Raw genomic sequence first — 22591 nt, forward strand, 5'->3', positions numbered from 1 at the left:
GAGGGCAGCCCTATGATGAAGCTATAAACTGCGTTGCTGTCTATGGAGGGTCAAAACGCTCTCGGATTTAATCAAAAATATCTTAATTTGTGTTCTGAAGATGACCAAAAGTCTTACTGAGGGTATTTTCATTGTTGTGTGAATTATCCCTTGAAACTCGTATGACTTTACATGTGTATAGGATCTTTTTTGAGACTTTAAAACAACAAACAATGCCTCTACATAAAACTATACCAGTTATTCGCAAATCAAGCAATTAGAGATATTTACAGACGCCACATAAAAATGACTTTTATTTCGAGTATTAACAAATTCATGTTCTATACATTTTATGGACATTACCTTTGTAACTTGTCACAAATAATAGATTTTATAAAAATAAATGTACATGAAACAGCATATATAATAAGTACCTTGCTTATGGTGTTGTGATTTTTAAACAGATTTCCTCCTACATTCATATTCCAACAAGTACCGTAAAAATAGTTTTAAACCATCTATTGTTGATTAGGATACTGATATTCTTGAGAGTTACAGTGTTGACAGACAGCATAGAAAAGGCGAAAAAAATTAAAGTAAGTCGGAATTCTGCCCAGACACAGCAGGAACCCCTGATTACACTAACAAGGTTTGGCTCACCATGTGTTTACGGCCTCTGTTATGCTTGCAGAGAATAAAGAGGTGAAAATAAAAGTCACTTTAAAAATCAACATACTGTTCCCGGAAAAGTCCTACCGCACAAGTTGTTTATCAAGACTGGGGTTGATGTTAAATTCTGCAGTGTGCCGTGAAACTGAAATGAGGTCATCACGCTATGAGTTATTGTAAATTGCAGTTAGGAAAAGAAAAGGCAAAAGGTTTGGCCGTTCTTCCGAAGTGGCCCATTACATCAGTGATTCAAACAAACACCAGAACTGAGGCATCGCCATCAACACTGTATCCCAGCAGCTGTCCGATGTTTCTTCCGATAGTAAATCAGGCCATTTAACTAGAGTTACTGAAATAGCTACAAATATACTGCTACCTTGCAGTGCCTTTTTAGCTACATAGTTTGGTAGTTTCATACTCCATTGAGTTGGGCTGCTTGGCGCTGAAGGCCTGAAGAGCAGTCTGGATTCGGACCACATCAGTGGTAGAGAGTTTGAGACGGTGCCGTAATAAGCAGGCGAACAGGTCCAGAGGTTGTTGGCCTGGTGGAGAGAGTCGGTTGACCCGGTCTCGGATCTCCAACAGCTGGAGCAAGGCCGAGTCCTGCGAGCCCTGTGTGTATGGGTAGTCCAACTGTAGGATCAAGTCCTGAATGGCATCCGGATCAAAGTGCATACTATATCCGAACACCTGCATACTGTTGATTTTCATGTAGCCCAGGTTACGGGACGAGTCCATGTATTCCAAAGGTTCGAAATGGACGCTTCCGTTCCCCTGAGTTGACGCCGTCTTGACACGGCTCCTCAGGTAAATGTGTACAGTCTCGAAAAAGGTCTTCCACTTGTTCCCCAGAGTCAGGGTCCAGTTATAACAGTCAAGCGGGATGTCTAACTTGGTCCTTTCCCAGTCAGGGTAACTGTTCTGGTCAATTGGCATGATCCAGCTCTCAGAATGACTACCTCCGAATGGATTGATGTAGACGGACAGCACGGGTTCCAGGGTGCTGTTTTTAGTAAGGCATATCTGCAGGGAGATCCCTAGGAGCATGTGAACGTGGTTCGATTTGAACTTGTTGCTCTTCAGCGTCAACAGCATCCTCTTCCTCCAGCTGGGATCGAACCAGTTGTTGAGTCTGACGTCATTGCTTATGAACATGGCGTGGATACTGATCCGCCCGTCTTTCTTTTGCAGCAGGTAGCGCAGCTCCATATCCTGAAGGTCTGTCTCGAACCCTATGTAGTTGTCGGTAGAATCCGGGATGGTATTCCTACAGGTCCCTTGGCTCAGCATGAAGCCGGGATTGCAGCTGGCACAGCGAGAGCGGTTCTCGTAGGAGCAGGAGGCGCAGTGAGGGCCGTCGCCCACGGAGCACGGGATAACGCCCTGGCACGACGGGTGCTCGTAATGACAGGAGCAGGTCCGCGTTTCCTCCATGTAGGAGCCTATCTGATTGTTCTCACTGCAGTACATGATGGAGAGGATATACCTCAGCCAGTAGCTGAGAGGCCTATAGTGAAGGAATGAATGGGATAAGTCAGATTGTCTTAAAAGTTGTAAATGATCATAGATAAAGTCTAAAGATAAAGTACTGAGTAGCAATATTAAAGATGTCACAAGAATTAAGTAGGGTACTTGAAGCTAATGGGAACAGGTTTTATTTTGCTCAGTCTCCAATAGTTAAGACCCTGAAAGCTTTTTTACACAATACACATATGGATTCTCACAATGCAAAAAAAAAAAAAAAATTGAGCAAAACTTGCAATGTAATACAATGAAATGGTTAGCTGTAATAGTTAATACTGTATATAATATAATATAATAATTAAATATTGCTTGCATAAAAAATCCTAAAAAATATATTTTTATTTATTTTTCATCAAGGTTGTGTCAGTTTAATCAAAAAATACAGGAAAAGTATATAAATATTATTGCAATTTAAAATAACAGTTTTCTGTTTTTATATACTTTAAAATATAATTTATTCCTGTGAAGCCAAGCTGAATTATCAGCATCATTATTACTCCAGTCTTCAGTGTCACATGATCCTTCAAAAATCATTCTAATAAGCTGATTTATTATCAATGCTGAAAACATTTGTGCTGCTTAATATTTTTTTTGGAACCTGTGATACTTTTTCAGAATTCAGAATAAAAAGTTAAAAAGAACAGTGTTTATTCAAAATATAAGTGTTGTGTTACATTATACACTACTGTTCAAAAGTTTGGGTCAGTAAATTTTTTTTTTTGTAAAGAAATTAATACTTTTATTCAGCAAGGATGTGTTAAACGAATAAAACGTGATAGTAAAGACATATTTTGTTAAAAAAGATTTTTATTTGAAATAAATGTTGTTCTTTTGAACTTTTTATTCCTCAAAGAATCACAGAAAAAAGTGTCACAGGTTTAAAAAAAATATTAAGCGGCAAAAGAGTTTCAACACTGATTATAAATCAGCATACTAGAATGATCTGAAGGATCATGTGAAACTGAAAATAGAAGTAATAGCCGATGAAAATTCAGTGCTGCGTCACAGAAATAAATTATATTTTAAAGTATATTAAAATAAGAAACCAATTTTAGTATTTCATATTACCAATATTAATATTTCTGTATTTTTGGTCAAATAAATACAGCCTTGATGAGCATGAGACCAAACTTTTGAACAGTAGTGTGTGTAAATTGCCCTAAGCTTGAGACAAGAAAGTTCTTTATTCTTAGCAAAATACAGCTTGTTCTTTCTCCTAATATATGCTTTCTGAAAAAAAAAGGAAAAATCAATACTTAAAATAAATAACACGACACTAAATTATTTCCAAATAATTTCATCCATTTTGTAAGCATGAAAAAATGCCATCCTGCAAAAATTAACATAACATGCATATTCAGACCCAGTAATGATTCTCTCTGCAGCCACTGGCAAATGAACTCAGTGGAGTGGATCAGCACGATCTGTCACATGGAGTCAAATTGTAAACATCAGCTAAAATGTAGTTGTTTCCCATTCTCCATTTCACTTTGTTTTTCCAAGCTCAACAGCAGAGTAAAAATTCAACTCATGCAGCATTTATGAAGCCTAAGTTAAAATAGTTGTATTTTTTTGACACGTATTACATTTTTTTTTCAACTGCTTACACACAAAATCTTTACTTGTTGCACAATTTCTGAAACCTAAAACTCAAACACTAGAACCACACACTAAATCTGCAAAACCATACACTAATTCTTGGCCTTTGACTCAGTTTTTAATTTCATAAAACACTTCTTGCAAAACACAAGACACAATTCTCAGTAACACTTTCTATGAAGCCCCTATTTATAATACATTATAAGGGTATTTCTAAGCTTTTATAATGAATGCATAATGCATTATAATGAACCTTATAACATGCTATATCATCTCATAACAACAATTATAATACTTGAGTATTTGAGGTTATAACTTCTAAGATTATGATTATTTATAACACACAATGGACGCCATATTTAATTTACCTAATTTATAATGGACTATATCATATTACATTTATTTTTTACATATACATATTGTGTTTTATTTTGATGGTCCCCTTATTCTACTGACTATAAGCAACTTTAACTACATGTCACCTAACACTCCTTAGAGTAGGTTAGGCTAGGTGGAAGGTTTACATACTTGCAAAGTTACTTATAATCAGTTTGTCATTTGAGGAACCATGAAAATACAGTGTTAGCATAAATTTTTAATACTACTAATAATAATTACTGTTAGCTGACATGCAGTTGCAGAGTTACTTATCAAAAGCTGTCTAAATAGTACCATCAAAATAATCAAACTGATAAAACAAATGTGTCATATTGCACATTTATCTCATCTAATACCTGATGGCTGAATACTTAATGGCTCTTTGAGAAATATTGTTATTATTACTTATAAGTGGTCTTTGTATGCTTTAAGTAAAGTGACATGAGAAACATGGCAAGATATGAGACTTATAATACGTTATAACTATGAGGAGGTACTGATACTCATAAAAGCTATAACCACAAATAAGTAAAACATTATAATACATTAAAGCTGTTCTTATGAATACTCATGAGATGATATAACATATTATAAGGTTTTTTATAATGCATTATAAATGTATTATAATGCCTTAAGAATACCCTTATAATGTATTATAAATACAGGCTTCATAGAAAGTGTTACCCAATTCTCTATGTAACACACAAAAATCTAACAGGAATTATCTTGATTTCCTTTTTCAAACACAACCAATCAAAATGCCACACTAACAAACATTGCTTTACTAAACACTAACAAATCATGGCTTTAGAATAGGCCTTGGAATATGCTTTGGAATAATCTCCTTTTTCAAAATTATGTTTGGTTTCTGTCCAACCACACACGGTTGATATACACTACCAGTCAAAAGATGTTTTTTTAAATTCTCTTCTGCTCACCAAGCCTGCATCTATGTGATTCAAAATACAGCAAAAGCAGTATTGCGAAATATTTTTACTATTTAAAATAACTGCTTTCTAGTTGAATATATTTAAAAATGTAATATTGTCACAGTTCTGTCTGTTTATGTCTTTGGTTTCGCCCATTGTCTCCCCCTGTTGATCTGTGTCATTTTGGTTTAGCCCCATCATCTGTGTAATCACCGTCACCTGTGTTGGATAATTAGTCTGTCTTTATAAGTCTGTTTGTTTCTTGAGTTCTCTGTCGGTCTTTGCTTATGTTATCTGTGATTTCGTGTGTGGAAGTATTCTGTGTTCTTGCCAGTTCCTGTTTGTATCTCTGAAGACTTTATTAAATGTATATATTGTTAATTGTTCATCTCACTTCGTCTCGTTCATCCAGCACGTCTATTCCGTAACAAATATATTGTAACATATACAAATTTACAGCATCATTACTCCAGTCTTCAGTGTCATATGATCCTTAAAAAATCATTGTAATATTCTGTTCAAGAAACATTTATTATTATTATAAATATTTAAAACCGTTCAGTAATTCTTTTCAGGATTATTTGATGAATCAAAAGATATAAAGATCAGCTTTTATCTAAAATAAAAAGCTTTTGTAAAAGTATACACTATACCATTCAAAAGCCAGTATTTTTACTGTATTTTTTTTCTGGGGAAAGAAATTATAGAAATTAATACTTTTATTTAACAAAGATGCTTTGAATTGATCAAAAGTGATTATAAAGACATGTATAATGTTACAAAAGATGTATATTTCAGATATCTCTGATAATGTTATCTCTAATAACATTTTTTTAACAGCAAATCAGAATATTAGAATGATTTCTGAAGGATCATGTGACTGGAAATAATGATGATAAAAATTCAGCTTTGAAATCACGGGAATAAATTACATTTTAAAATATATTCAAATAGAACACATTATTTTAAATAGGAAAAATAATTACAAATTTTACTGTTTTTGCTGTACTTTGGATTAAAAAAATGCAGGCTTGGTGAGCAGAAGAGACTTCTTTAAAAACAATAAAAATCTTACTGTTCTAAAACTTTTGACTGGTAGTGTATTTTTCTTTCGTACTTTACAACCAAAAATGCTTACGGTAAAAAAAGATAGTTCAATCTTGCTATTTTGATTTATCAGCATTTGCTTCTTTGATTTTACAACATTTTTTTCTTGATTTTTCAACATCTCTCTGCCAATTACTCTCAGTCTTGTACAAAATTGTACATAGAAGCTCATGAAAAAAGAGGTTTAGGTTTTGATTAACTGTGTGTATATGACATATCCAAAAATGTCATATTATGGCAAAGGTGCTTGCTTTTGAGACATGTTTGTGATATTTTGAATGCAGTGCTTCATTTAGCAATTCTTGGATTTGTCTGTAAAGTTTTGAAAAACAGAGGCAAAGTTTTGAAAATGTGTGTAAGCAGTTGAAAAAAACATTTTTCCAGGATTCTTTGATGAATCGAAGCATTCAAAATATTAAAATGATTTCTCAAGGATTATGTAACTGGAGTAATGATGCTAAAAATTCAGCTTTGAAATCACAGTAATACATTACATTTGAAAATATATTCAAATATAACAAAATTAAATATTTAAAATCTATTAAAATATATATGAAAAAAACAAAACTTTACTTTTTTAGCTGTACTTTAGATAATATAAAATAAACAAATACAAAATAAACAAAATACAAATAAATGCAGGCTTGATGAGCAGAAAAAAAAATGTTTCATTTTGCAAGAGATGTGAGGCAGTTTGAATTTTGTGTGTAAAGTTTTGAAAAAATAGAAGCAAAGTTTTGAAAATGTGTGTAAGCAGTTGAAAAAAACTGGTTAACAATCTTCACTGAAAAATAAATCAGAAGCTGAAGAGGATGCTATCTGTGCATATTCTAGTTTAAATAAGGCACAAAATATTCTTCATTCTCCTATAACTGGCTTATAGATAAACAACTTCTTATTTTCAAGGCTTGACTTATGTGGCAACTCTCCTTTTCACAGTTCACAAATCTATTCCAGCAATTGCAGAGTCTCTTTTGTTATGCTATCCTGCGAGATAGCCAAAGATTTTCATTGCCATGGAATTTCCACTTGCGCAGAGAAAAACAGTTTACTCTGGATTAAAACATAAGTGATGGCAACAGAATGTATAAATATTCATGGCACCAGGCTGCCTGAGAGACAGTCAGTATGCAGGTGGTTGGCAATGGAAGAAATCTCAGCAGCCTGTCAGCATATTTCACTGACAGCGAAACGGAAATTCACACCAGAGACAAAACATTCGCATGCACATTTATTCCATGAGAAAACAATTTCTCAGAAATTTCCATATTTTTAGAGCGTAAGAACATCTGATGGAAGAACAACAATAGCTTAAATAAGCATTTTTGCTCTTCCTATGGAAATTGCACCCGTGAAGGAATATGCATTTGTCAGGCAGTATAATCACTTAACACCGGCTATCGGAATCAGAAAGGTAATGTATTTGATTATTATTTTAAAGCACCAATTCTACTGAAAGACAAAGCAATATGCAAACATAAAAAGCAAAACTTCAGATATATGGGAATGCAGTTTATGAACAAATATATCAAGCTGTTGATAAATTCAGCTTGACAAAATGAATAGGGGGAAAAAAAGTAATTTAAAGGAAGTGTGAAAATCAAATAAATCAAGTGCGACTGATGAACTGACAGAGAAAACAAAACAGTAAATCAGGAACTCAAAAGCAGTCTAATAAAATGTCTTTTCTATTTGTCTGCTTTATTTTTCTTGCTGCAACTTGAATCATATGTTATCAAAGAAGAAGGATGCTCTTGAAGATAGATCAAGGCAGATTGCAGAAACATTTCAAACACATGCTGTTATTGTTCTTCTGCCCTAGACTCCTCAGTCCCGAGATAGGAAACTTTGGAAAGTATGAGTATACTGTACATTTGGACTTGAGAGCAGATGTTATTCTCATATTTGGAAATCTTTGTTTTCACCTGTGCTGCAAGATAAAGTCAGGTACAGAACTTTTTCTGTGTTTACTTCGCATTTTAACTAACAGGTTTATTTTTAAATAATCATTAATTATGCATGCTAAATAGCCTAATTAATCATGTAATTATTTCCTGAAGTGACTCGCATGTTGTTATTAGTGCAATGTGCGTTAGTTCACTAAAGTAACATCTAGTATACTGGACAAATGTTTACTCTGAATTGGTGTAATAAAATCTGCCATTTCATTTTTTTTTTTTTTTTTTTGTAACAGTAACATTGTAGATTGACACAGGCAAAATATGCAAGCCATTAATAAAATAACTTTTAATATTTCCATTCTATTATTTTTATGCTGATTATGAATTGACTAATCAGTAAATTATATAACTGTCGTTGTATACCAAGAAAATATAACACATTTACGTTTAATATTACGTTTAAAAACGTATTTTACCTGATATTTCATGTAAAATACGCAATCATTTAAAAAACAGCCTTTTAATTTAAATTTTATTAAATTTATTTTTATGCTGACCAAAAATTTTACCAATTAATATGATCTATAAATTGTATAATTGTTGCCATAAGTCAAAAAAATATAACACACATTTTCTAGAATATTACGTTTAAAAACTTACAAAACATACAAAGATATTTTTAGTTAAAATATGCCATTGTTTAAAAAGAAAAACAGCCTTTTAATTTTCAGTTATTTTTATGCTGACCAAAAATGTGATCAATTAATATGATCTATAAATTTTATAATTGTTGCCATAAGTCAAAAATAATAACACATTTTCTAGAATATTACGTTTAAAAACTTACAAAGATTAAATATGCCATCGTTTAAAAAAAACCTGCCTTTTTAATTCTGATTATATTCTTTTATTTTTATGCTGACCAAAAATTTTAACAATTAAAATGACCTATAAATTGTATAACCCATGTCATACGGCAAAAATAAATAAATAAATAAAATAAAATTTCCAGAATATTATGTTTAAAAACTTACAAAGATTAAATATGCCATCGTTTAAAAAAAACTGCCTTTTTAATTCTGATTATATTATTTTATTTTTATGCTAACCAGAAATTTGACTAATTATGAATGTAAATTGTATAACTGTTGCCATGCACCAAGAAAATATAACACAAATTTTCAGTATACTTGTTGGAAGCTTGTTTCTGCCACTGAATTAAAAAAAGGTAATTTCAACATTTTATATCACAATTCTTTTCCTCAGAAATGCATGATATAAACTCACAATTGCCAGGTATAAAGATAGAATTGGGAGATATAAACTCACAATTTTGAGTTACAAAATCAGATTTGTGTGATGAAAAACTGCATTTTTTTTTTTCAAATCTGCCATTTCCTTTTTTCACACAGTAACATTGTATTGCAAGATATAAACTGGTTACAAAGTCACAAAGTTACAAAATCAGATTTGTGTGATATAAACTTGAATTGGTGAGTTACAAAGTCAGAACTGCATATAAACTAGAAATAAAGTTAGAACTGCAAGCAATTTTTTTCAAATCTGCCATTTTCTTTTTTTTTTTCATACAGTAACATTTTATTGCAAGATATAAACTGGTGTATTAATTGCAATTTCTTATTTTTTTTTTTAATTTGCCTTTCTGCCTTTCCTTTTTTCATAACAATAGCATTGTACATTGACAAAAGCAACATTTCAGCCTTTTTAATTTCTACTCTATTGTTTTATTTTTATTCTGACCAAAAATATAACAAATTAATATGATCTATAAACTGTATAACTGTTGCCATATGTCAAGAAAAATAACACACATTTTACAGTATTTATTGTAAGCTTGTTTCTGCCACTAAATAAAAAAAAAAAAATCAACTCTTTGTATCACAATTCTTACTTTTTTTCTCACAATTCTGAGTTTATATCTCAAAAGATTTTCTCAGAATTGCATGATATTAACTCACAATTGCAAGGTATAAATTCAGAAATGTGAGATATAAACAATTTTGAGAAATAAAGTTAGAACTGCAAGATATAAACTGAATAAAAACTGCAATTTTTTTTCAAATGATCTATAACCTGTATAACTGTTGCCATATATCAAGAAAATATAACACAAAATTTACAGTATATATTTATTGGAAGCTTGTTTCTGCCACTGAATTTAAAAAATTTCAATTTCAACTTTATATCACAATTTTGACTTTTTGTCCCTCACAATTATGAGTTTACATCTCAATAGATTTTCTCAGAATTCCATTATATAATCTCAAAAAGTCCTTTTTTGTGAAGTTAGAATTACGAGATATAAACTGATTTTTTTCCTTTTTGTTCTTAACAGTAACGTTCTACATTGAAATAAAAAAACTAAATATCATAATATTATTCCATGCAATTATTAAAAAATAAAAAACTTTTTAATTTCTATTCTGTTATTTTATTTTTATGCTGACCAATTAGTATGATTTACTAATTCTATAACTGTTACGATAAATCAAGATATTATCAAACAAATGTTCCAGTATACTAAATGTTTCTAGTGCAAAATTGCAAATCTGAAAACCTCATTGTCCCTTCCAAAGAATAAAGTTTATTTTAGCGGATTTCCAACGGCATCTAAATGTCGCTGCATCTACAGCATCTGTATTACACGTCGTCCCAGAGCACCCAGCCAGCTTAAGTGATATTATGAGGATATCTGAATAGTATGTCTTTGAGAAGTCAATATGAATATTAATGAACCAAGAACTTTCAACTGTGAAGCTGATCATCGCTTTAGGCTTCGCTTTCACCTCATCTGACTCAAGTAGTTTCCACTTGACTAGGCTGCCTGCGTGGTTTGCATAATTCTCATTTTTGCACAGCCCTGACCCTCTACCATCTTTGAACACTCAGTTTCAGACCTCAGTCGTGAACTTTCTCCTTCCTCAGCCCTTACCAAAGGCACTGCATTATCATGCCAGTGCAGAGCCCATAAATTACCTGTTTCCCGTGTCTTCCATTAAAACACAACCTGCACTTTAGCCTAAAGATGGGAAGATAAAACCTACTCATCCACTAACTCCTGAAATGATTAGATGGGACAGTCTCTATCATTTCAGAGAGGCTGGGACTTCAGCCAAGGTACTAGACTTAACACAATTATGCTTGCCACAATTGCCCTCAGATATGGACTGAGTAGTGTGTTAAAGGCATTTCTTAATTAATTAGTTCGGAGGACATGCATTTTAAATCTCCTATTAGTTCATCCATTTGGAAGCAGATCAAGAATAAAGATCCAATGCAACAGCACAATATATGCGTGTAAAGTCTCACAAATAAAGATGTTACGGGAGAATTCAGGGTTTGGCCTTTATATGAAAATGGATTTTCTCAACATTTTGTAATTCTGTGAGAAAAAAAATCATGAACTAATAATCAACAATACGTTTATAGCATTTTATTAATAGCAAGTAGTCTTGGTTAATGTTACATTTTTAATATTATTTCAAACAGAAGTTTAATATATTTTATTTAATATAATTGTATTATAATGTAACCTTTTTATATTAGAAAGTGTCCTTTTTCATTCTAAACAAAAAAAAATAATCATACATTTTTACCATAATTTTAACAAGAAGAAAAAGCTTGTTGGGCGTATTTAGAACAAGAATTAATTGATTACATTAAAAGACTTTGAAGCGTGCAGCCCCCCAAAACTTATTTATTTTCATGTTATATGTACAATCCACTAGCTTGTACCCATTTGTCAGTATTACGTTTTTAATCATTTAAAATATAATACAGTTTAGTATGATCACTTTTTTCTTTTTAATAATATGTGACCCTGGACCACAAAACCAGTCATAAGTGTAAATTTGTCGAAATTGAGATTCTTACGTCATCTGAAAGCTGAGTAAATAAGCTTTCCATTGATATATTGTCCTTAAAATAGGACAATGTTTGTCTGAGATACAACTATTTGAAAACCTGGAATCTGAGGGTGCAAAAAAAATCTAAATATTGAGAAAAAAAAGCCTTAAAAATTGTCCAAATGAAGTTCTTAGCAATGCATAGTACTAATCAAAAATCAAGTTTTTATCTTCATGGAACATGATCTTTACTTAATATGCTAATGATTTTTGGCATAAAAGAAAAATTGATCATTTTGACCCATACAATGTATTTTTGGCTATTGCTACAAATATACCCGTGCTGCTTAAGACTGGTTTTGTGGTCCAGGGTCACATATATAAAGCAAAGGTCAGGATAAGTGTGTTGTTTCATTTTTACATACAGTACATCTTTTATGCTGAATGATGATGGAATATTATTTCATCCATATTTGGACATTTTATTTTCACAAAAGTTATTTAAAAACACAAAAGTAGATGCATTTAATATCCTTACTATGTATTTAACAATCACTTTTTTAATTTAATTTGATGCAGATACCAAATTAATTAAATACAATTATTAATATTATAAATAATAATAATAATAGTAATAATAAAAAAACTACCCTAATGTTTGATTTTTAATGCCACAAAAAAACAAACTTCAGTAATTAAAATTTAAAATAAAAACTAAATAAGAAATGTAAGACCCATTTTTCCTCTAACTTTTTGATTAAAAACTTGATTAAAACTCTCTAAATGGTATCAGCAGAATAAAACAAATCTTAAATTAGAACTGTAGCTTATTTATAATTGTTTGTTCATGATAGCTAATTACTTAGTGTTAACAAATGGAAACTTATTGTAAAAAAAAAAAAAAATGTTTTGCTTACCCCATTGGCAGATTATTTTTCTTGTTCTAAGCAAAACCTCATTTAATTTTGACTTGTTTTTTTGAAAACAAGAAAATCATTTCTACTTGTCTAGAAAATCATCCTTGATTTACGAATTTTTAGATATTTTGGCTGGAAACAAGACAAAAATCCAAGTAAGACAATTATTTTTTGCAGTGCAAATGGAATCTTGCTGTAAAATGTTACCAAAAAGGTCTTTTCAACCCTGAATCCTTCAGGAACCAATGACAAACTATTTTTTCCCTCATCACTTTACAATCAATTATAAATACGGACATTTCCATTTATAACCCATTAGGAACATGGCTCATCTCTTACCTCTCTCTGGGCACAGATATTTTGGGCTGAGTCCGACACCTTTTGCTGAGTTTGAAGAGTTTGCCGACAATCCGCTGTGCTTTGCTGAGCAGCTGTTGAGTGCTAGTCTCCAGCAGTTGAAAGCGCTGCTGAACGCCAGGGTCCATCTTCCAAAAGTACTGCACGGCAGATGTGTTCAGAGCATAGAACGTTGGTAATCTCCTCACAAAATTTTGGAAGTCCTCTAGAAAGGCAGACAAGTGTTGAGAATAAATTACTGGAATGACTTTGCCTCATGTCAGGGGAAAAAAGAAATCAGTCATGTTTGATAAAAATGAGTCAACAGTGAAACTGGGGGTGGAGGGGAGCAGGTGGAACGTTACTTTCATTCCTTTGATGAAAATTGAAAATTGTCCTGTGTGATTGAACACTGATAGGCGAGGACAGCAGGGTATTTTCAATGAATTGCTAAGCCTTTTCTAAGAAGGACAGGCTGATTTTGAAGGGGCGCATGTGGTTCAACTTCAACGACAACAAAAAAACATTAAGTTCTGACAGTATAGCAAGTCGTTAAAGCAAAGCAGAATCATCTCGGCCACACAAATGTCTTCCAGCAGAGGGAAGTTCATTTTCATTCGCGGCGAGAAAAATCGATAGCCGTGTTATGGTGCTCGACGGCCCAATCAATGCTACCTAACATCTAACAAGAAATGATCTCAGTGGCTATAATTAACAACACAGATCCTCATCATAGCCTGACAATTCCAGTCTGTGCAGAATTGGATTTTTCATGCAATCAAGCATTAGGTAATTGAAAATATTACAAGTTCCATTTTTAGATATCCATTGATCTGTACAAGTCGCCAAGTTTTGATTTGATTAGGAATTTCACTACGAAACAAAAACTGCGATGCCCCGACCGAATAGAGAAGAGGACTGCTAGATGATCTCGCTCCAGCAGATGATTGTTGTTTATTTATTTGGTTTACAGTCATTAGGCAGTGGTTTTTTCACTCCCTGCTGTTGCTGCAGGAGGTAGAGCTCCAACATGGCTGTGATGCACACAAAAACCTGCTCTGTGCTGGCTCAGTGCCTAGCTTAGGGACAAGTAAGCCTGCCAAGTCCAAAACGCTGCTTTACCACAATGACAATGACACTAGATCCCAGGAAGCACTTCCCACTATTTCCTTGTCAGCCATCAAATGTAACAAGGTGACAACAATCACTGTGTAATGTCACCCCTCTATGTGTCAGGGATATTCACAGATTTGAGCGGCACGACGGAATTAACTCGATGCTGGCATGCCTCGGGCCTAGACTAATTTCCAAAGACTAAAAAAAAAAATTCACCCTAAAATGATCTCATTTACTCATCCGAATTCGACTGTATCCATAAAAGCAGCATTATAGTCACTTATTTCCACATAGATATTCACCATGCAGACTAAGAATTTTGACTCAAAAAGGAATAAAAAGAGTGATAAAAGTGGCCCATGTGACCACAATGCATTAAGAATTTGAAGATCAGGGTAAATTTAACATATTTTGTTTTTTGGGAAACATGTAAATATCATTTGTAGGTTCTGAAGGCCAGTACTAAATGAAAAAATATAGGTATTTAGGCAAAGTAAGAAAGTCATACAAATCTTCATTCTGTTCAAAAGTTTACACCCTCAGGCTCTCAATGCATCGTGCTTCCTTCTAAAGCATCAGTGAGCATTTGAACCTTTAGTAATAGTTGCATTTGAGTCCCTCAGTTGTCCTCAGTGTAAAAAGATGGATCTCAAAATCATACAGCCATTGTTGGAAAGGGTTCAAATACACAAAAAAGCTGAAAAATCAAACAATTTGTGGGACCTGAAGGATTTTTCTGAAGAACAGCAGGTGGTTCAGGATAAGGCAAATAAGACAAATAAGGCACTCATGAACAACTATCACTAAACAAAAAAAAAACAACATTCAGGTATCAACAGTATTAAGAGTCAAGTGTATGTAAACTTTTGAACGGGGTCATTTTTATAAATTCAACTATTACTTTTATGTGGACTATGTGTAAACATATTTTACGTGAAATATCTCATTCAGGTCAGTATTAAATAAAAAAGAACATGGATTTTGTATGATCCCTCTTATTTTGCTAAGATAATTAACATTTTGAGGATTCTTCAAGGTCTGTGTAAACTTTTGACTTCAACTGTAAATTATGCGTCCACAAACCGCTACTTCTCTTCTGAACATGACATCTAAAGCAATACTTTCAATGAATAACTATTTAAATCAGTATAGTTTCAAGACTTAGATTACAGCACAAAAGCTGAATAGTTTGTGAACACATAATTTATTTGACTCAGAACTTCGAATGAATTGGCTCATATAAAAAAAAACTTTATGTGGACTGAATGATTTTATGAATCATGACTGATATTCACTGTTATCAGTGAATAGTGACCTAAATTGCAGTCTTTTGTATGCTTTTGTATAACTTAATAACATATAGAGTCATGTGGACCACTTTTATGATACATTTATGGTGTCTTTTGTCTATGGTGGTCTTTTTAGAATCCCACTATTTTCAATTGCATGGAACACAGAAATCTGTTCAATTCCTCAAAATGTATCTTTTGCGTTTTACAGATAAGTAAGATAAAGATGTAAAAGCTGTTTTTTGGCAGTTAATTTAAATTATTCACTATGTTTCTTGAAAAATAACTAGTGAATAACTTTAAAACTTTAAAATATCTTACCAGACTCTTCAAACTCTTGGTTGGCTTGCATCCATGATTCTCTGATGAGTTTCAGACTGTCCTGCATAGCCTTCAGGTCTTCACTGGGACAGTTGCACTGGGGATAATCAGCACTGCATTTGCACCAGCAATCATTATCCCGGCACACAAACTCGCCCTCGGAGTGGCATCCAATATAACTGAGAGCTGCCTCCACAAATCTGCTCCTTAGGTATTCTGGCAGAATAGCCTGAAGCCCTAGAAGAAAACAAAATACATAATGTGCATTATTTTTTTTAACTAGTATACACTACTATGTAAAAATGTAGAATCAGATTTTTTTAAATTAAAATATCTATAGCATCTATAATATTACAAATATGTTATAACTATTAAATAACATTAAAAAGTATCAGTTTTCAGAAAAATATTAAGCATAACACCTGTTCTCAATATTGATAATAGAAGACATTTTATTGAGCACCAAATCAGCATATAGAATGATTTCTGAAGGATCATGTGACACTAAAAACTAGTAATGGCTGCTGAAAATCCAGCTTTGCCATCACTGGATACAATTATAATATAATAAAATACAAAACAGTTCTTTTTAATTGTAATTATACTTCATAATATTACTGTTTTACTATATTTTTAACCTTAAGCCTTGGTGAGCATAATAGACTTCTTTCAAAAACATGAAAAATTATACCTTAAAACTACTGAACTGTATAATAAAATACTAGTTTAACTTAAAATATTTTAAGTAATATAAGCAGTGTGCGATTTATGAAAAAAGCAAGAGAAGGGGATACTTTTAAAAAAGTTTTTCTCTCTCCATAGGCGGAGGCTGACCAAACTGTTAACAATGCACATTATATACCCATTTTTTAGGAAAGAACCAGATAATGAGTGTCAAGCCATGAAACGTTTTTAATACGAAAACTGTCTAACGTGATCACAATTTAATAAAAACACTGTAAGTGAGGCCTATTAATTGTAATGATTTTATTTCAAACAACAAATAAATTAAATAGAGAAAGTGAGCAAAGTATCAACGAAAGTTTTTACGAAATTAGTAAACCACTGCATCGCAAAATGATTCACTGTTTCGAAGCGCTCCAATCAGATTGCGAATCATTTGATTCAGAGCGGGACTTCAATGCGCGTATCGTGAATCATTTGAGTCAAAACAGAACTTAAAATTGCGTATGGCGAATAATTTGATTCAGAACAGGACTTTAAAGTGTGAATAATTTAAATTAGATCGAGAAAAAAATAATTCACCAGAAGAAGGGATGCATAGACCAGAGGGGGTCTATGCATCCCCCCAGCAAATCGCACACGGATTATAAATACATATTTATAAATTTCTTTTCATAAGCTAAATTTCCTTGAAACCTTCACAGACTAAGTGGAGCATTTTTCTTTCTAAGTGTGCTTTTAAAACAAAAGACAGTTGTGTAATATTTCTGTGAACACTCTGCTGCCACTTTCAATATCGACATAAAAGAATGAAATTAAAAGAGTGGTAATATCATTGCAAAGTCTGGGATATAGTTAAATAATAAATGCTCTACCTTGTAGATGAATCTTGTTTTCAGGACTCTGAACCAAAACGGAACTGACAGAATCGAGGTTGTCATAGTTACTGCATCCAAGAGGGCCTGTCCTTGTTTCAGTCACCTTAAGGGAAGACAAGAGAAAGCACATGACAATACTCTGTGCAAAACAGAGACAGAAATGACACCGAGGCCATTAAATATGCAGAGCAGGCAGATGACTGTCCTGTGAAATCAAAGTAACACAGATTTATCCAGTGCTTCTACGAGCTCAAAAATGGCATATTGCTTTAGACACTACACAGAACTATATAACGATAATGTCGCATGACTATATTGTGAAGGATCTCAAACGGCCATCCAGAATTTACCAAGGACATGACTGTTATTGCGAAAGCTATGGTATTATTTAGATCAAATTCACTAATGTAGTGAAGGGCAATATTTCACAGTGAACGTAATGCACTTTCGGTGTACGTAAATAGTGAAGGTTACAGGATGGACCTGTGGTTGAATGCGTCTTGAATTTTACAATCAATTTAGTACATATCAACAGATATATTTTAAATCCAACACCGCTAGCATTGCAGAACAGACAGTATATACTGAAAAGAAATGTGACTGTTAGTAGAAACGGTTGTAAGTCAAATGAATCAGTGTTCCAGAGCAGACAAACAAGTAAGAGTAGAATATCCATATCTGACACCTCGCTGACAAAACTATCGACACGGTATCTTTGTTCCCATCCAAGATTTGTGTTAAAATGGTGCACGATCGCAGCTCAATCATTCTTGACAAAAGCTTCAGTTTTTCCCTGACAAAAGTCACTGTATATCAAGGCTCGTCTGACACATGGGAAGAAAACTCACTGCCTGTGGGCAAATATATCTTCCTACCTGTCACTTACAAATTGTTCTCTGTTCTACATTGTCTTCCTTAATATTTCCCCCGGTGAGTGAATAAAAGTCTCCATGTCGTGTTTGTAGATTAATGGTGACCCGAGATTTCCGTCAGGCGAAGCTAACTTTTCTTCTTCTGTGTTGGAAGAAAAGTTGCCTTTGTTCGACATCTACTCGAGGGTCACTGGATAAACGGTGGAGCGGAAAAAATGAGACAAAGTAAACACTATAGTGAACCCTCCAAGCAGAACGCAGTTGTTGTCATGCAAGTGAACCACTGAAAATGACTGAGGACCTGGAAAAGCCAAGGAAGCATTTCTAATGTGTTACACAAGCAGCAAATCCCCATTATCGAGAGCTGCTTTATTTAATTTCCATTCAGCGTGTTGAAATAACTTTCAAGCCATGGCGGTGAAAGCCGAATCAGGAGGAAAAGCACAAGTTCAGCAAGCCTACCGCTGGCATTTCCATTCCTCTTATTGACGCGTCCACGCAATTAATTAAAATCCAAGGAGCCTCTACAGGGATCAGCAGATTAATTTCTAACAAAGACAGATGTCCGACTTAAAGGGAAAATTGACCAATTGCAAGTATAAAGATGGGTTTTTCTATGCATAGCAATGAGCCGGCCCGCAACAAGGGCCCGATGGAGCGGAGCATGTGCAGAACTCTGGCTTTCTATAATGAAAGAGAGAAAAATGGAGAACTGTTGCTGGCGCTAGTGCATCTGAATTGGAAATTCGGAATTTACCTGAGTGTGCACTATGTGCCATCCATTATAGATGCTGAGTACAAACCATGTGGATCGAAAATTGTGTATTTTTTCAAATTATCTGCAGTGTTTTATTTGTGCTGACCTCATCGGAACTTGCAGCAGCAGACTTTAATGAGATCAGTAACTGGTATAAGGGTCGCTTTCAGTGTGGCTAAGACTGAAGGGATGTATTCAAGGAAATGGGTCAGTTGTGACTTGTAATGTTCACTCTCAATCACTCCGAAGTTCATAAGACTGTTCCCTCTGTCTTTATTAAAGAAGACCTGGCGCCCATGATCCTTGACGTCTCATTCTATACATAGTTACTGTGTCATTCTTTTGTCTCTTACCGCCATGCAAAGAGACTAAAACACTGCACTGGAAATAGAATGGATATTAATCACAGCACATACGCTTCACTTTTAAAGCACAGTTAAAAAGGAAAAATCTTTCATTATTTACTCACCTCCATGTCATGTCTTTCTTTTGTCAAAAAGAAATAAAGGTTTTTGATGAAAACATTCCAGAATTTTACTCCATATATTGGACTTCAATTGGAGCCAATGGGTTGAAGGTCCAAATTGCAGTTTCAATGCAGCTTTAAAGGAGTAGTTTCATAACAAAAATTTACAGATAATGTACTCAAGTGCCCAAGTCGTAAAGAAATGGTGTTTTTTGAGAAAAACATTTCAGGATTTCTCTCCATATAATGGACTTCTATGGTGCCCTTGAATTTGAACTTCCAAAATCGAGTTTAAATGCAGCTTCAAAGGGATCTAAATGATCCCAGCCGAGGAAGAAGGGTCTTATATAGCGAAACTATCGGTTATTTTCTAAAAACATTTCCAACTTATATACTTTTTAATCTCAAGTGCTCATCTTGCCGAGCTAGACAAGGCGAGCATTTGAGGTTAAAAAGTATACTTTTTTTTTTTTTTTTTTTTAGAAAATAACCCATTGTTTTGTTAGATAAGACCCTTCTTTCCTTGGCTGTGATTGTTTAGAGCCCTTTGAAGCTGCATTTTGGAAGTTCAAACTCTAAAAGAAGTCCATTATATGGAGAAAAATCCTGAAATGTTTTCCTCAAAAAACATAATTTCCTTACGACTGAAGAAAGAAAGACATCTTGGATGACAAGGGGGTGAGTACATTATCTGTCATTTTTTGTTCTGAAAGTGAACTACTTCTTTAAAGGGCTCTACATGATCACAGCCAAGTAATAAGGGTCTTATCTCGCAAAAAGATTGGTCATTTTCTAAAAAAAAAAAAAAAAAAGTATATATTTTAAAACCAGTGACTAGTCACGTTGGTGCAAAAGGTCATGTTTGAAGTAGGCGGAAGTACTGAGCCAGTGTTAACAAAGCGAATGTGCAAAGTCAAATGCCCTTTACAAAAAAAGTTCAAACTGATGACGGATGATTCGGAGTTGGAGAAGAAAAATCATGGAATGTTTGCCTCAAAAACCTTAAATGATCAGGAGATTTTTATTCTGGATGTCAACTAATCCTTTAAAGAAGATTCTTAAACAAATGTTCCACTGGAAAAAAAAAAGTACAAAACAACATGACAGTAAGACGCTCAAAATCCTCTAAAAGTGACTACAATGACTTGCTAAATAAATATTAGCCATCTATTGCATTTCTCAGACAGTAAATGAGGAAAAACAGACAGTTCTGTAATTCCCACCTGTGATTAATCCAACAAAGAATGCAAAAAAATTTCACTCAGTGGGCCCGCGTAGCCACATATTTGAATAATAATGCATTTTAAGATGCCGATCCCAGCTTTTTTGATACGTTGGAAATGTCATTAATGTTTCATAAGCACTGGCGCTTATTATACAATTGCTTTATACAAAGTTCCGGCTAGAATGGGGTCTGTATTTAATCAGAGAGAATTAGTCAATAGGCGTTTTCCTATTTGCATCAGGCATGTTTTTACACTGCATTGAAACAATCTTTGAGATATCGGAGCAGCTGTTTTCATAAAAAGGCCCTTTCCGGTGGGTTAGCGTGCCCTTCGTTTCAGTGAGCGCAATGGGGGAAGCTTATCATTGGAGGAAAGTGTGCATTAGAATGGAATTATACCCTTCTCTACGAAAAATAGGACTTTATTGAAAGCAGCGGGGAATCCTCGGCGAGGCTAGTAGTGGTTAATGCTCTCAGCTACAGCTTGTGAAATCTTAGAATGAAACACAAAGGCATGCTCTCTACAAGAGAGCTTCATCTGCGTGCATTAGCTGGAAATTCTTTTTGATTTTTCAAGCGTTCTTTCCTCACAGCCGGATTCGGAAGTTCTCGCTCTGGTTTATGGCAGTTAAGAGGGAGAGACTGGGGGAGGTGTAGAGGTGCTGGCAGAGTTTTCATGCCTCCCAGCTTGTGTTCGGGATGCTTGACTGATGACCCAGGCAAACGTCAAAGCACTACCAGTGGCAAAATGCCCAACTCTTTCTCCGAATCATAATCTTTCATAAAGTTTTTTACACTTCATATACTCTGCCACAGAGCTGGTGAAAGAATTCATATCATGCTAAATGGATTCCATTGCTTAACAGAGAAGAATGTGTTTGAGTATGCAGTGCATAGGAGAATGGGGAATACAAATGGAAAAAAGAAAGAAAAAAATTATTGTATTACTGAGTAGTGTAGTACTATTTATTACATTTTCTATTTAAGGATAGAGTTCACTCAGAAATTAGAATTCTGTATGGCCAAACCTGTATGGCTGACTTTCTTCTGGGGAACATTAAAAAAATCTTTATATATTTTAGGTTCCTATTGACTTTCATTATATACACCATTGGTTCTTAAACTTTTTATACCAAGTACCACCTCAGAAAATATTTGGCTCTCCAAGTACCACCATAATTACCAACAGTAAAATACAGTAGCGTAGTAGGCCTAACTATTCAGCTACAGCTCTGCACAGTTCAAAAGGGAAGCAGTTTTATTCCTAATAAGAATATATATTGTTGTCAGCCACTTACAGCATACACTGCACAGTGCTTACAAATTCAAATTTGTTGTACCTAAAAGTTAAAAACAGTACTGTACTGTAAAAGTCAAATAAAGATTAAATGTTTTGTGTTTTAACATTAATTTATGTTTAATTTAGTGATTCCTCTGCATACCACTAAAGGGAGCCTGAGTACCACTAGTGGTACTTGTACAACACTTTGAGAACCACTGAAATAGACAAATGTACAAAGAAAGTCAATAGCTGTGTTTCCATTGCTGATCTGTGCAAAGCTTTTGCGATTAAAAATGGCAATAAAAAAAAATATTGCGAAAAGACAGCGTTTTCATTAACCGATGTTATGCGACTAATGTCGATGGATGTTGGTAGGTTTACATAATTCGCAGCCACCGCACTAGCCTTTTTTTTTCAAAGGAGACGTACGCATGTATCTTTAGCGAAGCAGCATGGAGAGACGCTTCTATTAAATGTCTGAAAACATGCCGCGGCA

General features: G+C 33.8%; 1 protein-coding gene across 2 annotated transcripts in view; it reads right to left on the minus strand.

Moving 5' to 3' along the window:
• Positions 1-279: 279 nt before the first annotated feature.
• Positions 280-22591, minus strand: part of brinp3a.1 (bone morphogenetic protein/retinoic acid inducible neural-specific 3a, tandem duplicate 1) — a 45649-nt gene continuing 23337 nt past the window's right edge. For both annotated transcript variants that reach the window (XM_073851525.1, XM_073851524.1), the window contains exons 5-8: positions 17491-17596; positions 15932-16168; positions 13209-13431; positions 280-2155 (exon numbers count right to left, since the gene is read on the minus strand). In XM_073851525.1, coding sequence (XP_073707626.1) covers positions 1039-2155; positions 13209-13431; positions 15932-16168; positions 17491-17596 — 1683 coding nt within the window. In that variant the 3' untranslated portion in view covers positions 280-1038. The remainder of the gene's footprint in view (positions 2156-13208; positions 13432-15931; positions 16169-17490; positions 17597-22591) is intronic.

Source organism: Garra rufa, chromosome 12, assembly GCF_049309525.1.
Source record: "Garra rufa chromosome 12, GarRuf1.0, whole genome shotgun sequence".
NCBI lineage: Eukaryota > Metazoa > Chordata > Actinopteri > Cypriniformes > Cyprinidae > Garra > Garra rufa.